This window comes from Danio rerio, chromosome 6, assembly GCF_049306965.1.
Source record: "Danio rerio strain Tuebingen ecotype United States chromosome 6, GRCz12tu, whole genome shotgun sequence".
NCBI lineage: Eukaryota > Metazoa > Chordata > Actinopteri > Cypriniformes > Danionidae > Danio > Danio rerio.
In genome coordinates this window covers 25,783,458-25,810,000 of record NC_133181.1, presented here as the reverse complement: position 1 = coordinate 25,810,000, position 26,543 = coordinate 25,783,458, and the positions used below count along the sequence as shown (strand labels likewise).

Genomic DNA, 26,543 nt, shown 5'->3' with positions numbered 1-26,543 from the left:
ATCCCATCTCTCTTATATCTGTCAGTACAAAACCACAACTCATGTTCATCTTAACTACATGCGATTACACACTTCAGAATTTCATTGTGACTTGTTTGCTTGACAAAAAAATTGCTTTGCTGTATTGTTTCACATAGTATAGCCATGGGAAGAAGAAGAAAAAAGATCTGAATGAATGAATCAAACTATGGAGGATAAAAAGAGCTGTGATTGATGATGCTACCTTTAAAACGTTGTCAACGGTCCCAAACACGCTCTATTCATGGGTCTCTGCTGGGAGGCCTGGCTCAGAAGCCTAATCTTATTGTAAGTCACTCTGTACAGGCTGACACTGAGGCCAAGCAGAGGAGAGAAAGTGAAGAAGAAGAAAGAATGAGATGAGACGTGATGGATAGAGGTCTGTCCCAGAGCTGCAGATGGAGAAACCTTCCCACTCTCTGGTCTCTGTTCCTTTATTTCTCCTTCAAGTCAGGATAGCAACAGAAGCCAGCAACGACAACATCTTTCAACTTTTTACTGTTGTTCGCCTTGGCCTTTGTGCAGATGTCAGATCTGTCAGAGTTGGAAAAACTGATATGTTTTTAATAGGGATGTTAAAATAGGTCGTGAAATAGAACATGGAGACTTGAAACCTTGAAATATTTAAACAGATAATAAGGAATCTATAAGCCTGAGGTCAATAAACTGCATCTGCAAAAATCTCATCCTTTCTGTCTGTTTTGTAACTGTTATCAAGTTACATAGCACAAGATTATTTGCTGCAACCTGACTTAATATAAAATGTACAGTGTCTTAAACAACTGCCAGTATAACTATACTATTTTATAAGAAAGTATTATATTATACTAGTATAATACTATGGTATTAAAATTATAAGATGACTAAAGGTCGTCCTGATGCCAGAAATATTACTAAGGCCATGTCCCATTTGCCCGAATGAAATGAAAACACCCAAAAAATGTTTCTTTTGATTCTAATAAAACATTGACATGCTTGCATTTGGTTGTTTTGTTAGTAATATTTATGCAAAATACATTTCTAGATTAGAATTAGCAACTGTCCTGTAGCTGAAGCTACATGAAAAGCACCCACTATAAGCCATGCAGACTCTCATGTTTCAAATCTACAAAATAGTGTTTTTTTTTTCATAAATTCTACAAAAATCAATGATAAACACGTTTTCATACTCATCTTGCACTCATCTGTTGCAGATTTATCTATATAAGTAGTGGGGACTCTAGTCTATTTCAGACTTTATTTCCTGATAAAGTCGCTGCAGTAGACAGCTGAAAACAGTGTTCAATGTAGAGCTGCACAATTTATTGTTTCAACATCAATATTGCAACGTGTGCATCTGCAATAGTCACATTGGAAGATATACAACGTTGAGTCTGAAATATAGTTGGCCAGGAGCTACAGAATTGAATTAGTGAGCAAAAAAAATCTTACATAGAATTTTTGTTGTTTCTCCCAATAAGGTTTTTTTTGCCCACGAGTCCGAGTCATTTGATTGTGAGTATCTACTGATACAGAACAACGATACAATACTTCTATGATATTAAAAAAAGAATAAAGAAGAAACAGATCCAGGATGTTTGATTTTTTATTTAATTTTAATTTAATTTTAATTTTAATTATTTAATTTTATTTAATTTAATTTGATTTTTATTTAAGTCATCTTATTTTAACATTTAACAACTTGGTTAACAAGCAGAGCAATTCTGTGAGGTAGCTTGAACAATAAGTAATAAATAACATCAATTCTTCACTTTTGAACATTAGTGCAACAGTTAATATATATATATATATATATATATATATATATATATATATATATATATATATATATATATATATATATATATATATATATATATATAATAAAACTAATATAAAAACAAACAGCTCCTCAGCTTAAAATACCCAGCAGGAGCCCTTTTAAGCTATATTTTTCCGATAGTCTACAGAGCAAACCATCGTTTTACAATCACTTGTCTAATTCCCCTTATCTGCCTAGTTAACCTAATTAACCTAGTGAAGCCTTTAAATGTCACTTTCAGCTGTATAGAAGTGTCTTGAAAATATCTAATAAAATATTATTCACTGTCATCATGGCAAAGATAAAATAAATTAGTTATTAGAGATGAGTTATTAAAACTATTATGTTTAGAAATGTGTTGAAAAAATCTTCTCTCTGTTACACAGAAATGGGGAGGGGGTAAACAGGCGGGCTAATAATTCTGACTTTTAACTGTATGTGTGTGTGTGTGTGTGAGTGTGTGTGAGTGTGTGTGTGCGCGTGTGTGTTTGTTTGTGTGTGTATATGTACATATATATATATATATTCGAGTCCTGACCAGGAGGTAACATCCGATTCCAATCGAGTCTAAAACCGCGTGATCGGGCCATATTTCTGATTGCGAGATTAGATCTGGACCTCTAAGTCCAAATATCTATATTTCAAAGCGAAAACACAATTTGCTTTTTACTTACTCAACTGGTAGATAATTTTACCTATTTTAAGGAAAAACATTTATTTTTGAGTTAAAAGTTAAAACAATAAAAGAGAAGTTAAAAAAATAAAACAATATTTTTAGGGATTTTTAGATTTATGGACTAGAAATGAGACGAAGCAAAGAAAGAAAAGCCTTTTTTTGCAATGTGATTATAAAAATTTTGTACTGAATACTGTTAGACTTCCCAAAAACAGTCATATAGTGCCATTCAAACCATCTTTCATTCATTCATTTTCTTGTTGGCTTAGTCCCATTATTAATCCGGGGTTGCCACAGCGGAATGAATTGCCAACTTATCCAGCAAGTTTTTTTTACGCAGCAGATGCCCTTCCAGCCGCAACCCATCTCTGGGAAACATCCACACACAAACACACACTCATACACTACGGAAAATTTTGCCTACCCAATTGTACCGCATGTTTTTGGACTGTGGGGGAAACCGGAGCACACGGAGGAAACCCACGCGAAGGCAGGGAGAACATGCAAACTCCACACAGAAACGCCAAGGTTCTACCCAGCGACCTTCTTGCTGTGAGGCGACAGCACTACCTACTGTGCCACTGACTCGCCCTCAAACCATATTGTGAAACTATTTAAATCACAATGAGAGAAAAATCTAATTTCCCAATATCCGGTTTTTCCAACATCGTGCAGTCCTAGTTCAATGCAAACAGCATAATTTGGGACAAAAATACTGTAGACAGTAGTGTGTCATCTATAAATTATCTAAATCTAGAATCACAACATCAGTGGTCAAAACAATTGACATATAACTTCTTTTTGTCAATATCGCACATCCTGAGTAAATGGTTTTGTTTTTAATAGGACTTTAATTTGTTAATCGGTTAATAGAAAGTAATAATAATAATAAATAAAATAGTTGAGCAGATTTATTTCTCCTTACCTCAAACAGCTTGTGCACTTGAGGCATGAGGTAAGCAGTAACTTTTACTTCTTTCCAAATGCTGACTCGGTGACAGCCATTTCATATCTCCACATAACAAAACCATATTTAACAAATTAATGGCATGTTTAAGATTCACTCTGCTCTTGAACCTCCAACTCAGTTTTTATCTGTATGACTGCTTTATACTTTTTGGCTTCCTCTCCTCACTAAAATGTGACATATCTATCAGCACAAAGAGTGCTTGTTATATATGAAATACACAGGAAAGGCCCTTCATAACCTCGGCGTATAAATCACGTAGCATTCAGCTCCTTAACACAAACAGCGCTCACAATAGTTCTATCCTCAAGGACTGATCATAGACTTGACAAAGCATCACCACAACACGTCGCTTTTGGAGATTACCCAAGCTTGCCTCAACAAGAAGAGCCGTTTCTTTCCTATACAAGTCACTTTAGTCCAAATACTGGCAAAGCAGTGTTCATTCAGATGTAACACTGAGATGAGTGTTATTAGCTAAATGAGAAAAAGGCACGGAGTGTGAGAAATATTCAGCACATGACTGCATTTTCTTTAGAAGGGTTTATTTATAAAATATGAGGAGAGGTTAAGGTGGACGACAAACCAAACAGCAAGGACTAATTCTCCTGAAAGAAGAATACACTTGTAAGGATGGAATGTCCAACAAATAAAATGTTGATTAAACAATGCTAAAAAAAAAAAAAAAATTCTAGAATATATATGAATGTGTCTGTTCAGGTTAAAATAAACCATCCCAAAACAAAAAGCAATAGCAAAATTGCATTTCTCAAAAACCACCAAATGTGTAAAGAGCAAACTTTTGGCATTCCACCATGACCCTTGCATTGCCAGTAACACGAGGCACCTTGTTCTGACCCAGCAAACTTCAACTTCATTTGCCCTCTGAGAAAAAAAAAGGTTCTTCTGCACTGCACAGTCATCACAAATAACCACACTAATTCACCCGTCAATGACACGCGCTGATGTCATAGTTCCAGGCCAAATATCTGAGAAACATCCACACCAATAAACTCAAATGATGTTGACTTTTGACACACAAAAAAAAGTAAAACACTGTTGATATAGGACTTTTTTGTAACACACTGAGGAATAATTGCTGCTATGTTGTATTTGGAAGCCAAATTAACTCCAAGTTTTTTGGGGGGTGTCAGTTAGACTGTATACTGCAGGTAGCATATAAAGTTCATTCCATAAAGCCCTTTATGGAGATTGTGAGTGAACTTACAGACTGATTAGCTCAGCAAATAAGCAAAGTGTACATAAATAGTGGATTCAAACGTCAGGAGAAAATTCTTACATTTGTGATTTGTCAAATAGGGGAATTACCGATGTGTAAACATTCATATATATTTTGTTATTTATATATATATATATATATATATATATATATATATATATATATATATATATATATATATATATATATATAATTATTATTATTATTATTATTATTATTATTATTATTTTTATTATTATTTTTATTTTTATGAATATTGTATTTTTCTTCAAACAGCCAGGAAACTGAACTGCATCATTAAACTTGTGCTCGGTATGTATCATTGTTTTAAAATCCAAACAAACTATATTGTGTTCAGTAAAATGTAATGAATATTATAAAAGACTTCAAGATTGTATTCATCATTACAAAAAAAGTGTCATGGGACCCATATTAAGTTCCCAACTTTGGTCTGCAGGACAAAAGTGGCTTTGAAGAAGAAGAATCCCAGCTTAAAGAAGGACACGTGTCACATCCATAATTGTTTGACATCATCAACAAGCACACCTGGTAAAGTATTGAATTTTATAACATGCATATTTCAGACTTGTTGGTTGTTATGTACTGAAATAATATATTTATCACACAAATATTCTTTTACTTTTTGCGGTTGTTTTATTACAGTGAAAATATTAAGGTTGTTGCATATTAAAAAGTCCTGCAGAGAATAAATATGTATTGAAAGGTGTAAATTTGCCTACAGGATTCCTTGTTGCAATTTCTTCAAAACAAATTTAAAAATGAAAGGATTTCAGTGGTGAGCTCATAATGATGGGATCAAAAGAAAGTGAACTGGGCTCTGAGGGACCTAACACAAGGCAAGTTCATTTCAATGCATTTTATGTCAAAGGTATATTAATTCTGTGATTTAAATCCATATTTACACACTCTACAATGCTGTCTTCCTACCTCAGATTGTGATGGACCTAGAATGCGACACCAGTTACGCATAAGTCAAGAACTAAATGAAACACTATTTTCCAGAGTACAGATTATGGAGGGGTTTGGAGAACTAATGGAGCAGTTTCTTCTTCTTGGAGTGCCACAGCTTGTGAGTAAACACGGTTACATTGTGTGCCAAATAGATATGAAAAATCAGTGTATATGACATTTTTAAAGCTCATTTGGTAAAGCAATGCATTAGCAATGCCATATGTGTTCCAAGGCTCACATATTAATAAATGTATAGATTAAACAAAATCTAAGTCATTTTTGGATAAAAGTATCTGCCAAATACAATGTATGTTATTTGATATAGAGTTATTTTGTTTTGTTCTTATTCATTTTTTTATGTACATACTGAATTGAGGTCCCTCAGAAATGTCAATTTCATTAAGTTCTGTAACAAATGAATTGCAGTTTGAATAGAAAATATAACAGCTGTCTACACTGTATTTCTGTATTTGTGATGACTTTAAAGAACTTGTATTTCTGAAAATGTGACATTTGGAAACTTACACAAAGTAAACTAAATGTTTTGCATTTAGGATTCTGTATAGAAAGATTCTGTATAGTGAAGAACACAGAAACATCTTTAAAAGAAATGGCCCAAAAGAATGGAAGGAAAGAAAGAAGTGCTCTATGCTAGTCTCATTGGTCCAGCAGAGGAAACCACAGAAGGTAGATACACAATATATTGCACCCTATATATATATATATATATATATATATATATATATATATATATATATATATATATATATATATATATATATATATATATATATATATATATATACACTTGAAGTCAGAATTATTAGCCCCCTTTTAATTTTTTTTTTTCTTTTTTAACTATTTCCCAAATGATGTTTGACAGAGCAAGAATATTTTCACAGTATGTCTGATAATATTTTTTCTTCTAGAAAAATACTTATTTGTTTTATTTTGGCTAGAATAAAAGCAGTTTTGAATTTTTTAAAAACAATTTTTGGGACAAAATTATTAGCCCCTTAAAGCTAATTTTTTTTTCCGATAGTCTACAGAACAAACCATCATTATAGAATAACTTGCCTAATTACCCTAACCTGCCTAGTTCACCTTATTAACCTAGTAAAGCCTTTAAATGTCACTTTAAGCTGCATAGAAGTGTCTTGAAAAATATCAAGTAAAATATTATTTACTGTCATCATGGCAAAGATAAAATAAATCAGTTATTAGAAATAGGTTTTTAAAACTATTATGCTTAGAAATGTGCTGAAACAATCTTCCCTCCATTAAACAGAAATTGGGGAAAAAAATTAACAGGGGCGCTAATAATTCAGGGGGGCTAATAATTATGACTTCAACTGTATGTATATATATATATATATATATATATATATATATATATATATATATATATATATATATATATATATATATATATATATATATATATATATATATATATATCCCCCCCACACACACACACACTTTAATTGTTTTAAATATAAATGTAATTATATTTGACTTATGTACATTGGTTAAAGGAACGTTAGGACTAAAGGACTAAACATTAAAATATTGTTTTACAGAAATCCAAAGGTCCTAACAGCTCTCCTGATTCTGTCAAGGCTTGAAGTGTCAGCATTACGATGGACAACACTCACTCACTATACTTCGGCTCCCTCGTTTATCAGAGGCATCACAGTAAAATGAATCAGCAGTTACTCTTACCCTCCCAGCCGCAACCCAGCACTGGGAAACACCCATATACTATCTAATACACCTGCACACATTCACTCACTATGGCCAATACACCAATACCGTACGCATGCCTTTGGAACCCAGAGGAAACCCATACAAACACTGGGAGAACTTGCAAACTCCACACACAAACACCAACTGACCCAGTGACTCAAACCAGTGACCTTCTTGCTGTGATGTGACAGTTCTGACCAGTGAGCCACTGTGCCACCCATGGACAAAACTATTTAGGTTATAAGAAAGGCCGGCAGACATGTACATGCTACAGGTTGTGGAATGGCTGTTCTCAGTGTTTTGTCTAATCATTTTGCGATGTTTTGTATGCCATTAAGCACTTTCTTCCATTACTTTCATTAAAAATTATGTATAAAAAGGGATGTTGCCATGACCAATACATAAATGTACCATCAACTTGTTGAAATTGTATGAAATTGTAGTGTTATATAATAGATGTTTGTGTATTGTTTCTATCTGCATTGTGATATATTTTTCTTCATTTTAGAGATGTTTGAAAGTTAAGTTTTGTATTTTTTCAATCAGTAGACAAGCTTACGAAAGTTTAGTAAAAAGTGAAATCATTAGAATTAGATTGTTGAATGCCAATAAGCTGTTAATTATATACACTAATTAAATAATAAACTGTAAAATGTTTAGAGGTAGATCCTACACAAAGTATGCAGGGGTGCAATTTAAAATATTATTTAAAAATCATTTTGTTAAGTAAATTGAATAAATTTAAACAATCAGAATTTTTGGATAGGTTTTATTTTTTATTCAACAATAAATAACATTAATTCAATAATAAATAAAGAACCCTTAAATGGTTCTAAACAGAACCATCTAACTTGAATTCAAAGAACCATTTGGGGTTCTATTTAATGAACCCTTAAAACGGTTCTATTTAGAATCTTTTTGGGGTTCCATATATGAAGCGCTTGATAGAACCATTTCTTTTAAGAGTGTTTGTAGTGCTAAAAACCAAGGTTCTGCCTAGCCAAAGACAAGGAAAGGAAGATAGAACTGTACAAGGCCTGGGTAATCTTCAACGAGCAAAACTACTGCATTTTGACAGCGAACTGCACCTGTATGTCAGGGTATGTGAACTTACATTTTTACATTTCATTCTAAGCATTCAGTGTCTACAGTTTAATTAACCATATTTAATTGTTTTTTGCTGAAATCATTACTGCAATCAAAAACAAGTAATGTGTATGATTCAGCATAGCGTGAACTTACCTGAAATGAAATGAGAACTGCAGAGTCAAGCATTTTAATTAGGTCCTCACTCCATTCAGCTTTTCTGATGGCTGTTAGCCAAATACGTGTGTAGTTGGCATTAAAAGCAGTGTGTTGTATGGTAAAATTTCGATGATAAATTTAATTTTAGCATCCTACCACACAACATGACGTTTGCTATTGCAACCGGTCTTTTTTTGCAAACGGTGTGCGCAGTTGAACCCGTGTGATGTCATGTGTGACGTAGGTTGGTAATTCCCATATAAATTATAGGTCTGTTATTATAGTTAATATTATTTAAAAATTAATAAGATGTCATATTTTCTGTCTCTCCTTTGCATTTAAAGGTACCTAAGAGTGTTTTGATTCACTAAGTTAAATTGTTCTCTAAAATCTATATAGCATATGTGTGCTTAGGCAAGTAAAAAAAAAAAATCTCTAGAAATTATTTTATATGTTTGTATATACTAGGGATGTTCAAACTAGGTCCTGAAGGCCTGGTGTCCTGCATATTTAGTTCCAACCCCAATTAAATACACCTAAACTAGCTAATCAATCTCTTTCTTGGTATACTAGAAACTTTTAGACAGGTGTGTTGAAGTAAGTTGGAGCTAAACTATGCAGGACACCGACCCTCCAGGACCAAGTTTGGACACCCCTAATTGTACGGTGACCCAGCAGTGCACAACACAACCACATTTCAAAAAGTAAACCTTAATCTCACAACACACCATTATTAAAGCTACCCTATAATGAAAATCTGGGTATACCAAAGCATAGTAGAGTAATAAAAGATCAGTGTATGGAAATGGGCATACTGTGAGCCTCAGACACCACAGTTTCCTTGATCTCATGTTAATTCCAAAGTGTAAACCCTGGCGGACAACAAGCCAATCAGAAGACAAAACAAACTGTGACAAGACTCACTGGTCATGCCCTTCTCATTTGCATGTGTGCCTACTTTAGTTCATTCATCTGGACCTGACAAGCAGCCACGTCATCGAGAGCGTACCAACAAATATGCAGCTCTGAGATCATAAAAAGCTCTGAAATCCTTATTATGCATGCCTCAGGCTGCATCTGATAAACTAAAAGTTTTCTAGTGAGACAGCAATAATAACCATCCTCTCTTAGTTATTTTAAGTATATATTTCACTTACTGAGCATCACAGTGGTGCAGTGGGTAACACGATTGCCTTAGAGCAAGAAGGTCTACGATTTGAGCCTCGGCTGGGTCAGTTGGCAATTCTGTGTAGAGTTTGCATGTTTTCCCCATGTTGGCCTGGGTTTACTCCAGGTGCTCCGGTTTCCCCCACAAGTCCAAAGCATGCGGAATGGGTGAATTGGGTAAGCTAAATTGTTTGGGGTGTGCATGGGTGTTTCCCAGTGATGGGTTGCAGATGGAAGGGCATCCGCTGCGTAAAACATATGCTGGATAAGTTGGTGGTTTATTCCGCTGTGTTGACCCCAGAATAATAAGTCAAAAAGAAAATGAATGAATGAATGAATGAATGAATGAATGAATGAATGAATGAATGAATGAATGAATGAATGAACGAATGAATGAACAAATGAATGAATGATTTAACTTACTATGTATGTGGGACTTTTATTTTTAAAATGCAAGCCCCAGATTGTTTACTATGCATTACTTGGCAATGACAGCACAAGGCATGTTCAAAATCGCTTCAGAACGCAAAATGCAAGATCTACAGATTACACGATTGATTCATATACACTCCGAAGAGGCATAAGGTATGTTTAGTTGCATTTTTTGATAATTTGCCGTGTTTACTGTGAAATTTGATGTGTATGTTTCAACAAACACGTGTATATGCTGAATCGTGTCAAAATAAACAAAACACGTATGACTCAACTGTCATATGTTCATGCGCAGGTTGATACTAATCCTGGCTGTTTTCTTTTTGACAATAAAGCTTCAAATTACAATGGGACATAACTCTATCACTATCTTTTGTCAAGTTTACTTATAATTTAGTTTTTTATCCACAACAAATCTGGTAAGCATAATAGATCAATGTTACTCCGATTGGGTTTATATTTGTCCATGTATGTGTGTCTGTAAGACCAGCATGTCAGAGTGGAGCTCATTGATGATAATAATAATAATAATAATAATAATAATAATAATTCCTTACATTTATATAGTGTTTTTCTGGACACTCAAAGTGCTTTACACATTGGCGGGAATCTCCTCATCCACCACCAGTGTGAGCATTCACCTGGATGACGCGACGGCAGCCATATTGCGCCACACCACACACCAGCTTATTGATGGAGAGGAGACAGCGTGATGAAGCCAATTATGATATGGTTAGATAATGATTAGGAGACCATGATGGACAGAGGCCAATGGGCAAATTTGGCCAGGGTGCCGGGGTTAATCCCCTACTCTTTATCGAAGGGATTTTTAACCTCAGACAGCACACACAGAGCAGTAGAGTCCCCATCAATATACAGGGGCGTTAGGACCCACACTGACTGCAAGTTGAGCGCCCCTTCTGGTCTTAGTAACACCACTTCCGACAGCAACCAAGCATTCATGTGGTCTCCCATCCAAGTACTGACCGGGCGCAGCCCTGCTTAGCTTTAGTGGGTGACCGAGTTGCAGAGAGTTACTGTAGCTGCTGGCCATTCAATATTCACGACACAAACCATATATGGTCAATCATGGACCTTTTGACTCTAGGAGTATTTTATTGAGTAATGCAGGGGCTTGTTAAACCGTTTCTGGAGATTTTTTTTTAAACTTACTGAAGCCATAAACCTACAGATATCAGAGAACAATTGAACTTATTAAACCAATATGATACCTTACAATGCAACTACATTTCCAAAACAAAACATTAAATCACAACACAAAAGAAATGCTCCCAACCACTAGGTGGCATTGAAACACGATTACAACACAAAAATTGAACGATTACTTAATTTCTAGCTGAATGGTGAGTTACAGCAAAACAGTGATTACCAGATGGTACAAAGCATTTGTCACAATACATTGCTACCAAATGTGTTTTACCTCTGTGTATACCCATCTGCAACATCTGCAAAATGAACAAATACCTTTGAGATGCACACACAATTGCCAGTTTGTGGACGAACTGCTACCTAGTGGTTGGAAGCATTTCCAGTGTACTGTGAGCTCTGCTGTGTTTGCTTTCTGAGTTTGCGTTCTGAAATGTCATTGTTTTGTAAACTTAATACTTGCTTGAAATGTTGCTGCTTAATGTTGTTGTATTGTGAGATTAATGTGTGCTTTTTGAAATGTCATTGTTAATCACTGAGCCACTGTACATTTATGACCCCTGAAATTACCGCTGGAATGAAAAAGTTTGGTTTTGACCATATTTGGAAACGGTTATGAAAATGAATGATATCTGTTCTGGCGCTCCATAGCTCAACTCAGTGCATGTTCTCTCTCTCTCTCTCTCTCTCTCTCTCTCTCTCTCACACCCACACACTCTTTTCCAGTATTTCTGATATCCATGGACCCCACAGGTTAAAGAACAAACATGAAATAGGACTATTGTAAAACTGACCACTCATTGATGATTAACAGCCAGAAATAAAAAGTATGTCATCATTTTCTCATTTCTCATGTCACTGGTGATTTCCAAAAATCTATTTATTTTTATTAAACCATATTTTATCCATAACCTACTGAAGAGAAAAAAATAGTCATTTATACTTACTATATATACTATATAGTTACTACAGTAGCTTATAGTTCTATTGAATTGCGGCCCCTGGAGTAATTGCATTACATTAAAAACACAGCAATAGGGTCAGTTGCAGCATATTGATTTTATAACACCAGGTTAAACTTCCTGGCCCATTTACATCACTCACATACATAAAAAAAATAAACAAAGAATAGACTTGGGTCTACTAGTGTGTGTGTGCGCCATTACATGCAAGGTTTCTGTATTTATAACCACCTCAGAGGATACTGAGGGTCGCGAGTCACTGGCATTGTCATTTTGGGGGTTGCGGGCTGAAAAGTTTGGGAACCGCTGGTCTACAGAAAAAAAAAAAAAACATTGTAATAAGTTATACAATTTGCCTAATTACCCTAACTTGTTTAGTAAATCTAATTAACCTAGTTAAGCTTTTATTTACTGTCATCATGGCAAAGATAAAATAAATCAGTTATTAGAAATGAGTTATTAAAACTATCATGTTTAGAACTGTGTTAAAAAAAATTATCTCTGTTAAAAAGAAAATGAGGGAAAATAAACAGGGGGGCAAATAATTCAGGGGGTAATAATTCTGACTTCAACTGTATATATAGGTTTTATTAAAAATTAAGGTTTGGAACCACATGAACGAGAATAAATGGTTAAACAGGACACCTCACTATCTTATAAAAAACTAAATTTACATTTTTTTTTTATGCAAGAAACTCCTTTTTATCCAGGACTCATAAATTTAAATAAGTTCACCTTGTCCTTAAAATAGCTCAGGACCAGTCAAACCCACAGGGCTTGTAAAAACGTTCGTTTGACCTTTCAGCTCTGATTAAATGGTTTGAAGATCCAGGATATCTGGATGTCTGCACCAGGCCAGTTTTGTCAGTATGTTGACAGTACTCAGGAGTCAGCAGGAAGCTTCAGAGTCATGTTAAATTCTGACCAATCTTCACTGCCCTAGCCTTAAAAGGAGATCAGAGCTGGCCCTCATTTCCTACATTAAATGTTTAATCTATTTACAGTAAAACACTATTACAGAACTAGAATGATTCTGGCAGATACAAAAATAATAATTCAAAGAAAAAGATTATGCGAGAGGACAAGAAGGTCATACGGCAACAGGAAGCAGCTTTTTTTTTCTTGTGCTCTTTTGTAAAAGTGATCCATTTTCTGCTGTCTCTTTTGGAGCATTAAACTATCTTATTACTTTTTACATTGTCGATTATGTCACATAATACAAGAGTGTAATGGAGCAGCTAAAACATGCTGTCGGCCCCTTAATCTTGCTGTATAGTAATATTTAGATGATCACTCTCAAATAATGCACACCAAAACCCCTATCGTCTTTCTAAAAGAAATCTGTTTTGGATTTATAAGTGCAACTTATGTGGATAAACAAAAAAAGCAGTAAATATGTTTCTTAATTCCTGGACTAAGAAAACTGGATTTTAAATCTAAGATAAAGAATTCCAGTGAATAACTTCCTACAGTATGAAGATGACCATCCAGACTACAGAAATGGACTCTCTTCATCACAGTCACCTGACTGACTTCTAACTGTGTTTTGGTTTCAAACTGAGGCCTTGGACCGTATTACAAATCAAGTAAGTCAGTCAGTCTGTGTGACATAATGAGACAGAGTACTTGACAATTGCATAATGAAATTGATCAACAAAAAAGAGAAGATGTAAAGGCACACATGCAGTGCCTGCAGATCACGTGTCATTATACAAGATGCTGGGATAGTTGGCAAACAGTACATGTTTCTTTAGTCAACATCATTATTTAAATATTAGCAATAAGAGTGTCAAAGATGAGACATCTCGTTCTGGAGTAGGAATCAAATGAGATCTCCTATCACGTATCAAAAATTGTATTACTTTAACTGAATTACTTTATTGCAACATATTGTGAAAAAGTAGGAGTACGTTTGTTTGCTTATATGAAAAACATTTTTTTTTTTTGCTTGAAACCCTCTTTTGACCCACATATTTACTGAAAATTTATATCCGCTGTATTTTGTCATTCATGTACACTGTAAAAAAATCTGTAATTTAACGGCTTATATACCGGTTTAAATGTAATATAACGCCATTAAATTACAGAAATTTACAATAAAATAAATTATATTAAATTACAGAAATTTCCTCACATTTAAAATTCTGGTAAATTTCTGTAATTTAACATTTATTATTTTACGGTAAATTTTTTAATTTAACGACTGTTTCTTTACGTTTATTTTCCGGCACCCCAGCTGCCGAAAAAAAAAAAAAAAAGTAAAATTACAGATTTATTTTACAGTGTATTTTTTATATATATATATATATTTTAGGCTTTTGAATTGCATAATGGGACCTTGGTTTTTCTTCTAACTACTTTTGACCTTGAAACATTTGAAAACCCTGTAACTACCCTACAAAGTAAAAATGTTTGGATTGCATTTCTTAACTCCTAATGTCGCTAGTTAACACACTCAATGCATTTTTTTTTAACACATCCCATAATTTCTAAAATATATACCTCTACAAAATGGTAGATATGTCGGTTATGGTGAAAGCACTGGAATTAACACATATACTATGAAAAATCTGAAAATATGAAGTGTAAGACCAATTTATTTTAAAAAAATATTCAAAATAAAACATTTTTTTAAGTATGCCATAAAGATATTTCAGATTCTCATTTAAAAAGCTTTTTTTATGTTTGTTAGATTTTTTTGTAAACCAACAATGTTGTGTGTGAACCATTATTTAAAACATTATTTAAAACAAATCATTCTTTAAATGTCATAAACAGTCATTATTTAAAACAGTCAAAGCATGATTAACCATTTGGTAGAGCGGGCAGTCAAAGGGTTAATAGGTTTTAAGCGATATATTGTCTGGGTGGGTGTTGTATAGTATGCTGCAAAAACCTGGTAATAAACAGCCAGTGCATTTTCTGTTATTTTATAAAGTTGGTTCTCTATATATTCATTCCTAAACAACATCTTGTGTCAAACTACATAAATGTCAGTAAAAATGACTTTGTTAAACTGCAGAGTGGAATTTGCAACATCAAAAGTTGATAAAGCAGAGATCAACATCCCATAATGCAATTTCCAACCATAAATAAAGGGAAAACACAAAATATGTAAACTGTAATTAACAGTTTTTTTACAGTGTACTTTGTTTTGTTTTTTCCAAAATCATGCACTTTCCAAAAAAAAAAAAAAAGATTTTAGATGTTGAAGTTGTCATGCATGAGCGATAAACCACATTTTATTCCCAGCTTGATGAAATTGCACTCCGTTTACCATACGTTTTCCTATATTTAAAAAGTATAAAAATAACTTTTGAAACATTTCTAGAAATGTTGTTGTTGTTTATTAAGTCTCTGTAGAAGGGGTTATTAAGGTTATGTATTAACTTTAAAAGAAGTGGATCCACCAACTTTATTGACCCTTGAAATTTTATTCTGACAGCTTACATTTAAAAAAGAATCTGATTACTTATGCGGTCTGATATAATTGTGGAAACATTTGAAGAACTGAATGAAACTATCTGGATTAATAGTTTAAAAACATTAGCTTATTAAATCCCAAAAAGTATCACACGTTTGCCAAAAAATACTGTAATGCTTGTTGCAAGCAAAGGGAAATTCATGGCAGAATCCAAACATTACTAAATTCAGGCTAACCAATAAAGGCCAGAAGGTCAACTGTTTTATAATAATAACAGCAACGAAAAAGATAAAAGTCAGTTTTTTTGGATTAAATGCGGAAAACTATATGGGCATCAACAATTCCCTTAATACTTTACTGACGCTGCCTCTATTCACAAAAATGGCAATAAGAATGCCAATTTTGAGAAAAAGCCGACATTACATCATAGCTATATTTCGCTAGAAGCAATGTGACAAAACTTTTAAGTCACTCCAAAACTTCTGGAAGAATTTTGTGGTCTGATTAGTCCAAGGTTGAGGTGATTCAAAAGAAAAAGAGAATGCTTGGCCCAAACCAAATGTGGACCAATTCCAAGGCATCATCATCCCTCCATCAAGTCAGGTTGAGGCAGCATTGTGCTCTAGGGCACTGAAAGCCTTGTTGGCATGAAGAGCCACTTGGACAGAGCCAAACAGAGGTAAATACTGTTGGAGTGAGTAGCTGTTTGAGTCAAAGATCTGCATATACAATGAAGATTCATTTTCCAGGGCAACAATAATTAGGAGCACACAGCTATAAAAGGGTTGCTTGGAAAAAATAAGGTAGTAGTTCTGGAATGACCCAGTTGAAGTTGACCAGTTGACTATGGAATGATCAGGAAAGTATATTGTGCAAATGCTAATTTTGTAGAGTTTAAAATTCCAGAACACAAAGATCATGAAAAACTTCCAAATCTTCCAGTGTTCTTGATTAAAAAAAAACAATAATGAAGTACCAAAAAGTATTTTTTTTAAACTGATGCTACATTTTGAAAATAAACTACATGTTATCATAAAGATTGTAAGAGGAAATCTACCACATTATTTTCTTTTACATATTATACTTTGACATTTACCCACACATTTTAGTTTAACCACACACTTTTTTTAATATATTTAAAATATATTTTTAAGAATTTATTTTTTTTCAGGCTGCATGATATTGAGGGGAAAAAAACTGCTATTTTGTTTACAGCAATATATATTGTGATATGAATTCAGTTTCACCAGATTCCTGGAATAGCTCTTTTTGATAATAACTAATTAATGTTGATAGATTGGGATGATTCTGTAGGGCACTGTATCATGCATAAAATATAATAAACAAATTACAAGCATAGATAATATAGAAGGTTTCTGGGAAGTCTAGCAGTATTCGGCTGCAGAAATAGAATGAATGATCAAATGTAAAGTAATACTGATTTCATTCCATAAACAATTCAATAAAATGATTCTTTATTAAAGTGACAGACACAACATTTCGTGTATGAATGTTTATATCGCTCTTGAAATGCTTGCACTGTCACAGGCCTTAAAATCACATGCATATGATAAATGTTTACTCCAACATGGTTAAACTCTGCAGTAAATCCACAAATCTCATGCATTCTGAACTATTGCGACAATTGCAAATGCATATATTGTGATTTTAATGCTGAAATGATATGCTGCGCAGCCACAATTTATTTTCTAAACTTTAAATTTGCATTTTCACAAAAACGATATCACTCTTCTCTAAGTGATAGTTTACCCAAAAATGAAAATGTCAAATCTCATCCTGAACTTGTTCTAAACCTTTACGCTGTTGAACACCGAAAAAGATATTTTGAAGAAAGCAGAAATCCTGTTAACATTCACTTCCACAGTAGGAAAAACAGATACTGTGCAAGTCAAACAGGTCTAAAAAGTGAAGGATAAGAAAATGGTGAGTACATTTTCAGGTTTTTTTTTTTTTACCTGAGATAGCCTTTCATGTTAATTTCCAGAAGAAAGCAAGCCTTTAAAACAAACATTGGAGAGCCTTAATATCTGTAACACAAAGATTCTTGTAGATGTACTCTAGAGGAGGCTTGTAGGACTCAGACCAAGCACCGACCAGCACCGTAACTCTATCAGCTCTCAAATGTGAGTCTATGAAACAGAGACCATGCAGTTTCAGTTACTGCTCGCCAAACTCCTGTTCTAGGAAACACTGACGCTGCATGCTTTAGCAAAAGCAGGGAGAAAGATTGAGGGCCCGTTCAAATGATTCGTTCTCACTTCTATGTTTAGTTGAGGAGGCGAGACGCAGACTAAATCAATCAGGCTGAACCCTGCATAGACTGAGACCGGGCAGAGACCACGAAAAGCAGACAAGAGCCTACAATTCCCACCATTAGTTTCAACCAAGAGGTCACAACAATGATCAACCCAAAATCGGTTTAGAGGCATAAAAGGTGATTGTCTTCAGAAACCATTTTTGTTGAGCTGGTTGAAAAATCTCTTCACATTCTTATAGCAATCATTAAATTAAGTGGTCCATGTGCACTTACGTGTTTTTTTATATATTCTCTAGAAGGTATAGGACCAAGAAAAGTCCAATCAAAACATGGTTAGGGATAAGAAATTATATTATTTCCTCATTCAGACAGAGTAGCCGAGCATACTGTCCGAGAGGCGTTTCAAAGATGGCTGGAGAGTGAAATGACTTGTCTTAAAGAGAATTTGTTATTAAATATTCCCATCAAGTTACATCACATTGAGTCCTAAAGCTTTTCTATAGGGGTTCACCTACAATCTTAGAGCAGAATTTTAAATAATTAAACAACCCTGTCTTCAAAGTTACAACTTTGATCTCTTGAATACAACATCAAAATGTTTATTCCATGATAATGTATTGTCATTCATAACTCCTAGATATTTGAATGCTTCAACCTGTTCAATTTTACTGTTATTAATAAAAACCGGTGCTAAATTGATGTCAGATTTACTGTGAAATTGAATCATGTACAAGGTAGAGTATATTGGAGCTTATCCAACCTTTAGGTACTCAAACATTTGTTATAATAGCATATGCCATTATTTTGTTCACTTTGACTCTCTGAACTGTTAGTAAGAAATGAGATGTACCAGCGGGTCAAGTATACTGTAGAACCCAACCCAACATCTTTAACAAATGAATGAGTGTAGTTAACTCAAAAGTTACTGAAAGTTAATTATATTCATTTGAAAAGAGTTTTGAACTTAGTGTTGAAGGTAATAAATTCATTTAAAATAAAGTAATGATGTATTTAATTAAGTTCACAGTACTCATACAGATATTTTTTTTTTTAACTCAAATGGTTTGTAGCAGTCAGTTTCCACAAACGGTTTGAGTTGCCTTAACTTATTTGGGTTTACAGTACTTGGTTTGAGTTCTCTTCATTTATTGGGTTTTACTGAGCTCAAATTGCTTCGTTTACTCAAACGGATTAAGTTCACAGTACTCATTAGGGTTCTTTTTTTAACTTAAATGGTTTGTTGCAATCGGTTTCCTCAAATGGTTTGAGTTTCCTTTTCTGTTTGGGTTTTACAGTGTAGGGATTAACACACAAGTTTTGAAGCTAATATGTACACATTTATGGTGTTGAACACTGACGAGATATCTAAAAAACAAAGTTCTTATGGTCGTATTGGATTGGATATGTACTACAATAACAGTATCTACCATATGTTTTTGTAGGCACAAGTTTATCTTTAACCATTTTAACCAACTGATAAAGTAACAATCTCTCAAAACAATAACATCAACAACCTTACTGTAATTACTAACTGCATGGTGGCTCAGTGGTAAGCACTGTTGCCTCACAATAAGAAGGCCGTTGGTTTGAGCCCCAACTGGGTCTGTTTCTGTGTGGAGTTTGCATGTTCTCCTCGTGTTGGCGTGTGTTTTGCTCCGGGAGCTCCAGTTTCCCCACAGTCCAAAGACATGCGGTACAAGTGAACTGAAAAAGCTAAATTAGCTGTAGTGTATGTGTGTGAATGCCAGAGTCTGTGGGTGTGAACATTATGGTGAATAATTTCCACTGTGGTGACCCCTGATAAAGGAATAAAGGGAAAATAAATAAATAAATGAATTACTAACTGTACTATAAAGTTTATCCAGGGCTATACTATAAGGTTTGTTCCTTTTAGAAGGTGTGTCTTTTATGGCAATTTACAAGGCGAGATGTGACTTTCAATATCAGGCTAATGCTAACATTTTATAAAATCTCGTATTGCACCTTTAAGCTATGTAAAATCATCATTATTAAGCTCAGAACACATTTGTAAATGAATATATGCTTCCATCTTAGTTTAATAGAAGAGTCAAATGTAACCTTTGAAACATTTGGAGTCTGTTTCATGTTTTCACCAAGCTGCGGATTGCTGAAGCAGACAGGAAAAAGTAGTGACACTGGAAGTGGTCCACAGTAATTACACTGCCCCCTGAAAAATCATTGTGGGCAACCTTCACTGTGCCAACAAAAGCAACAGGGAGGAGGTGAACTTGCATCAGGATTCCTTTTTTTAGAAACAAGTTGCACAGACACAGAGCTGATTTCATCCCAAATGTTTATCCATTAGGGTCATGTGGATTTCTTTTTTTTTTTTTTTTTTTTGCATTTTAAAAGCTGCTCTTCTTATATACACTAAAGCAAAGCTTGAGACCTTTAATTTTTCCAGCAATTAGACAACATGTTTTTTTTGTCACAACATACAAGGCAGCTAGACAGACTAATTAGCCATATGCATCCATAAATAATACACAGCTTTTGAGATTTATTTAACAGGTTTTAAACTGAAATCTATCTTTTACACTGCCTGTCAAAAATTGCTGTTGTGTTTATAAAAAATGTTGTTTATTAATAAAAATTCCATGATTATATTTTTGGTCAGTTTACTTTGAGGTCATTTTTTTTTTTTTTTTTTTTTTAATTAGTACTTTAGGAAAAACCATATACTGTAAAAAATGTAGACGTAGTATCCGTGACGTTACACGTAGTTTTCTGAAGAACGCAAAAGAAGCTACAAGTAAGCTACTTGTAATACCAAACAAGGGCAAAGAGGCAGAGCGTGAGCAAAGCTACAGATGCCTGCTAGCATTTTGCATAGACACACTTTTCTTTGGGAGAAACGCTTTTTTATTTACCTGCCACTCATTTGTGGTTGGTTGTACACCATATCAACAACTAAAAATTTTCTTATGAAATTTTTTGCAGGAGGAAAAAGCTATTTTCTTCCAAACACGTAAAATATATTCTGTGTTAGTAAATGCAAGATTATTTATAAAATCTAGGCATAACACTGTATGACAACGTTTCAGATGACTGTTCTAGAGCCTACAGCTAATCAATCTGTCAGATTCTGGAGTGCCTTACAGTTCTAAAGAAAAATATAAATGATAAATTATCCAAAAAAATAAATAAATAAATTTATAGAGATTCACTCACCTATGTAGGAAATGGAGGCCATATGAATTATTTGTGAGCACAATTAAGTGCACACAGCATGCTATATCATCTGATACTTGTAAAGAAATAATTACAAAAGGCAAATGACTGTGTAAAGCCACTTAAAACAAAACAAAAATATGATGTATATGCCGAGTTCAGCAGCTAATCAGGTGAAATCAGCTGAGGTGAAGTGACGGCGACCAGCAAGACCTAGCTGTCACTTAAGTGACCATGCCCTTAATTATGTAGACTTAATACAACTTAATATAAACGAAACAGACGAGTTATTAAAAAATTCAGTTATTCAGTTACTTCAGTATTTGTTTCACGAGGGAGAGCAGAAGGTTGCCACTTGAGAGGAAAACATTAAACTGCTCAAAAGTGAGTTAGGAAGTCTTTTCAACAACAACAAAAAATAACAACATATTTTATTTAAGCAAAAAAAGCATATGATCCAATTATTATGACATATAAACAGTGAATTTGAAAATAACAAATGTGATGGGGTTGTTTTATATACGGTTTCTTTTTTAAATATTTTCCAAATGATGTTTAACAGAGTAAGGAAATTTTTACAGTATGTCTGATGATATTTTTTCTTCTGAAGATTGTCTCATTTGTTTTATTTTGGCTAGAATAAAAGCAGTTTTACATTTTTTAAACCAAATTTTAAAGTCAATATTATTAGCCCCTTTAAGCTACTTTTTTCCGATAGTCTACAGAACAAACTATCGTTATACAATCACTAGCCTAATTACCCTCACCTGCTTAGTTAAGGATTAACGTAGTTGAGACTTTAAATGTCACTTTAAGCTGTATAGAAGTGTCTTGAAAAATATATAGTTAAATATTATTTACTGTCATAATGGCAACGATAAAAGAAATCAGTTATTAGTAATGAGTTATTAAAACTATTATGTTTAAAAATGTGTTTAAAAAAAAGGGGGGGGGTCTGGGTTATCATTCAGGAGGCCTGATAATTCTGACTTCAACTGTACATTTGTGTATTATACATTTGATGTGAAAAAGAAAAAGACTTGTCTTTTTTCTTACTTGATAACACACTGTGTTTGCTTCAAATGTAAAACTACAATTATTATAGAGATTTTGCTCAACTCTTTACTGCCAATATGTCATCCTGTTCTATTCCTGTACTCTTCAGATGATTAGTTTTTGTCTTTTTAATAAACTAAAACTGTTATTGATAAAGTCATTAAATCCTGACAAAATAACCATAGTTTTCACAAAATATTAAATACCAAAAAAATAATAGTATGAGCACTACTTCTTGAGCACTAAAATCAGCACTTTCTCAAGAATTATATGACACTTTAAATATATAGACCAAGAAAACATTTATTTGAAATGTTAATTAAATATCACAATATTACTCTTCTTGCTGTATTTTTGATTAAATATAGACTTGGCCAGCAAAAAAAAAATTTTTAAAAACATTTTAAAAACCTTGCCAACTTCAAAAGTTTTACATCTGCTTCTTGACTTTTAAAAGAGGTAAATTGACTTTGAAAGTTATATTTTTTGACAGAGAGGAACATTTCAACATTGGACTTCATAAGTCAATGTAATAAAAACAATAACTCCAGCCCAGGTTTATTTAGCTTTATAAATTGCTGTAACCCTGACAAGTCAAACTAAAGCAGCGATACTCTTTAGTGATGTCAGCGCGGCTGATTATTTTAAGAAAATATTGTATTTCAGCAAACCGATCTCAGCAGATAAAATATCTCACATCATAAAAAAAACCCTAATTATATATATCTGTATAAAAGTCTATCTGTTTTCACCACTCCAGCATTAAAAGGTTGGAAAGGCCGTGTGGGAAAAGTTAAAAGCACCTGTGACCTTCAGATGAGGTCACAGATGACTGACCTGTGCTCAGTCTACTCCATGTACATACTATGTGATTCCTCCATGTTCTCACATTCCAACTCAAATAGATTCACTACAATGATGTGATGTCTCTGTGCAATGTCTTATGTTTATAAAATAAGTTTGAAACATTGCATTGGGAAGAAGTTTAAAAATGTGATAGACCAGGTGAGAGTTTCCATGTACCATTCCACATTTTCCACTGGAAAAAAATGCTCATTTTAAAGCCAATGACATCATATGTAGTTTAGCGAGAGAGCAGCGTGACAAAGTAAAACCAACCTGACCACAAATTAGACGTTATTCATTGAAAAACATGTGAATGTTCAGCCAGACCTGTCATATATAGGCTACTGCACTTTTCACTCACCGTTTTGTTCATCTAGCTCATTGCCGATTTCTTGACCCATCTGTTTTTGTCTACTTAAGACTGACGCCAGAGCATCCAGGCCAGCATCCTGGGCTAAAGAGCAAGACGCAAAAGAGGACAGAGGTAAATTCAGACAAAATATGTAAACCACACAAAAACAAAAGGGCAAAGAATTATGAATGTATGAATGACAGAGAAGTGACACAACTGATGCACACATATAATAATGACAACATTGTGTATAGTACTACGTGCAAATCCCATTTATAATGCTTATATTTACACTGCAGAAACATAAATCAATTTTAGCAGTTGGTAATATTATTTTTAACAAAAAATTAATTTAATAAACAACATGCTTAACACGTTTTAAAACCCTGTTATTTATAAAAATAATAATAATAATAATAATAATAATAATAATAATAATCCCTGACATTTACATAGCACTTTTCTGGACACTCAAAGCGCTTTACACATTTTTGGGGGGAATCTTCTCATCCACCACAAGTGTGCAACATCCACCTGGATGACGCAACGGCGGCCATATTGGGCCAGACCGCACACCACACACCACCTGATTGGTGGAGAGGATGAAGCCAATTATGATATGGGGATAATTAGGAGGCCATGATTTAACATCTCATCTAAAACACGGCGCTCAAAGAGCAGTATAGCAGTGGTCCTCAACCACCGGGCCACGGTCCGATAATCAATTGGTACAGGCCGCACAAGAAATCACTAATTATTTCCGTTGTATTTACTATCTAAGCCTGAACGATCTTTTATTTTGAAAAATGACTGTATTCTCTCGCATACATCTCAGTGACTTGACCTTTCAAATTTAACCCACAAGCAGCAAAATAAGAAACAGACGTCTTTGAAAAGTTTCTATGCTAAAGGGAAAAGGCCCAGTAAAGGACCCATGAACTGCAAAAAATGGATCCGCAATCCATTTGTCAACAAATCAGGTATCCAGCATGTCTGTACAAGAAGATCAACTGCTGGAGATTGCAAATGGCGGCAGCCTTTTAGGGGCCTTCACATATCATGTCTTTGCTAGAGTTAGCGCAAGTTCGTTATTTCCATTGGAGGTGCGCGGCTTGCACTCAAGCGTTCCGTGGTGATCAAAAGGTTGGGGAGCACTGGAGTATAGAGTCCCCCTTAATATCCTGGGGTGATAGGACCCACACAGACAGCAGGTTGAGCGCCTACTGCTGGATTTACTAACACCACTTTCAGCTGCAACCTAACTTTGCCATGTGGTCTCCCATCCAAGCCCTAACCAAGCGCAGCCTTGCTTAGCTTCAGTGGGCGACCACGTGAGACTTGCAGAGAGCCAGCAGCAGGCTTATAATAATTACCATAATAATAATAATAATTACAGTTCTTTGTTATACCAAAAGCAGAAGAATAAATACATGTTTTACAGAAATGTTCAATAAAGAAAGTAAGAAAGCAAATTAAGTCAAAACTGCAAGTGATTCCCTATTGCCTTACTTACGAAATAATTCTCTGTGCATCTGACCGCTCAATCACAATATATATTAGTAAACAGAACTGAATTTCGAGTGTTTGCTACATGTTGTCAGAGAGACATCTTTCAGTGCACACAAGTCGATTGTCAGCACCCTTCATTTTGAATTACTGTAACCCTTATTTTATCCTTAATTAATGACAACCCCTTTTTAACTGCTGATAGCTTTTTATAAATATACTTTATTTATAAACACAAGCTAACAGCTATCACTGTGCAGCTCTCAAATGGTCACCCACTGAAACTAAGCAGGGTTGAGCCTGGTTAGTATACCTGGATGGGAGACCACGTGGGAAAACTAGAGCAGCTTTTCCACTATTGGGTTGAATGGTTCACTTTACTTAACCTCTCATTCCATGCCGAATGTAAACAATGATATGAACAATGATTAGCTGTATGTGTTTTTTATATAACAAAGTAGCGAACTTCCTCTTAGCCAGCTATGCATTCACTGCATTACAGGCATGATTCCCGACTAGAAAAAATATGAAAAAATATTTAAAAAACAGATCATGTGCCTTCAGTGATTTAACTGAAATATTATTAAGCTATGACAATACATTTGTGCAGCACAAAACTAAAATAAAATCTTTATTCAACAGTTTCTTCAGTGTCAGTATAGGGCACACGTTCATGTCTCATGCTTGGTCATGCCTTGGAGAATAAACTTGTGCTTTGTTCCAAACAAAGTTACAGGAATGGGCGGCGTTTACATCACTACACAGTGTTCACCCTGTGCCTTATACTGACATTGAGGGAAAAAAAATGTTGAATAAAACGTAGTTTTATGTACGAATGAAAGTATTGTAGCTTGATAATGTTCCTATTGAACCACTAATGGCATTATGTTTGTTTAGAGAATATTCTAGGTATTTTTCTGGACTTTGAATGAGTCAGGAACTTTGCTGTCACAGGAAGATAAAGGAGCTGTCAGATTTCATATAAATATGTTAATATGTGTTCCTAAGATGAATTATTGTCTCAAGGGTTTATAATGACATGAGGGTGATTAATATATTTCTCCTATTTGGGTAAACTAATCCTTTAGGCTACATAATAAACTTGATAGACCGGCAGAGTAAACTCAAACTGTATGCAATGTACCTTCGATAATCTGCTGTTGTTGGTTTTTGATTTCTCCAAAGCTTAGTCCTTTGGTCTCCTCAGATTCATTAATAAGCCACGGATTCACTGCAGATCCAGACCCATTTCCACCTGCCATCAGAGTTGACCTGAAGATAAAGATCAACATATTGTAACATTTCAATTTCATCTTCCATTTTGTTTCTTTTTTCTTTCTTTTTTTTATTTATATTATTTAAATTTTCCTAGTTTAAACCTGACATTTTGATGGAATAAGAAGCAGAAGATACATTTATTTAATGTTTATTTATTTATTTTTTTCCATTTCTAACATTTATTTTTTTTAAAGGAGGGTAATTTTCAAATGTTTCAA

General features: G+C 34.1%; 1 protein-coding gene across 3 annotated transcripts in view; it reads right to left on the bottom strand.

The window, feature by feature from the left end:
- The window catches only part of stx8 (syntaxin 8), a 106,305-nt gene that overhangs the window by 58,943 nt on the left and 20,819 nt on the right, over nucleotides 1-26,543 (bottom strand). For all 3 annotated transcript variants that reach the window (XM_073952729.1, XM_073952730.1, NM_200375.1), the window contains 2 exon segments: nucleotides 26,192-26,319; nucleotides 23,551-23,643 (listed from right to left, as the gene is read on the bottom strand). In XM_073952729.1, the coding sequence (XP_073808830.1) occupies nucleotides 23,551-23,643; nucleotides 26,192-26,319 (221 nt within the window).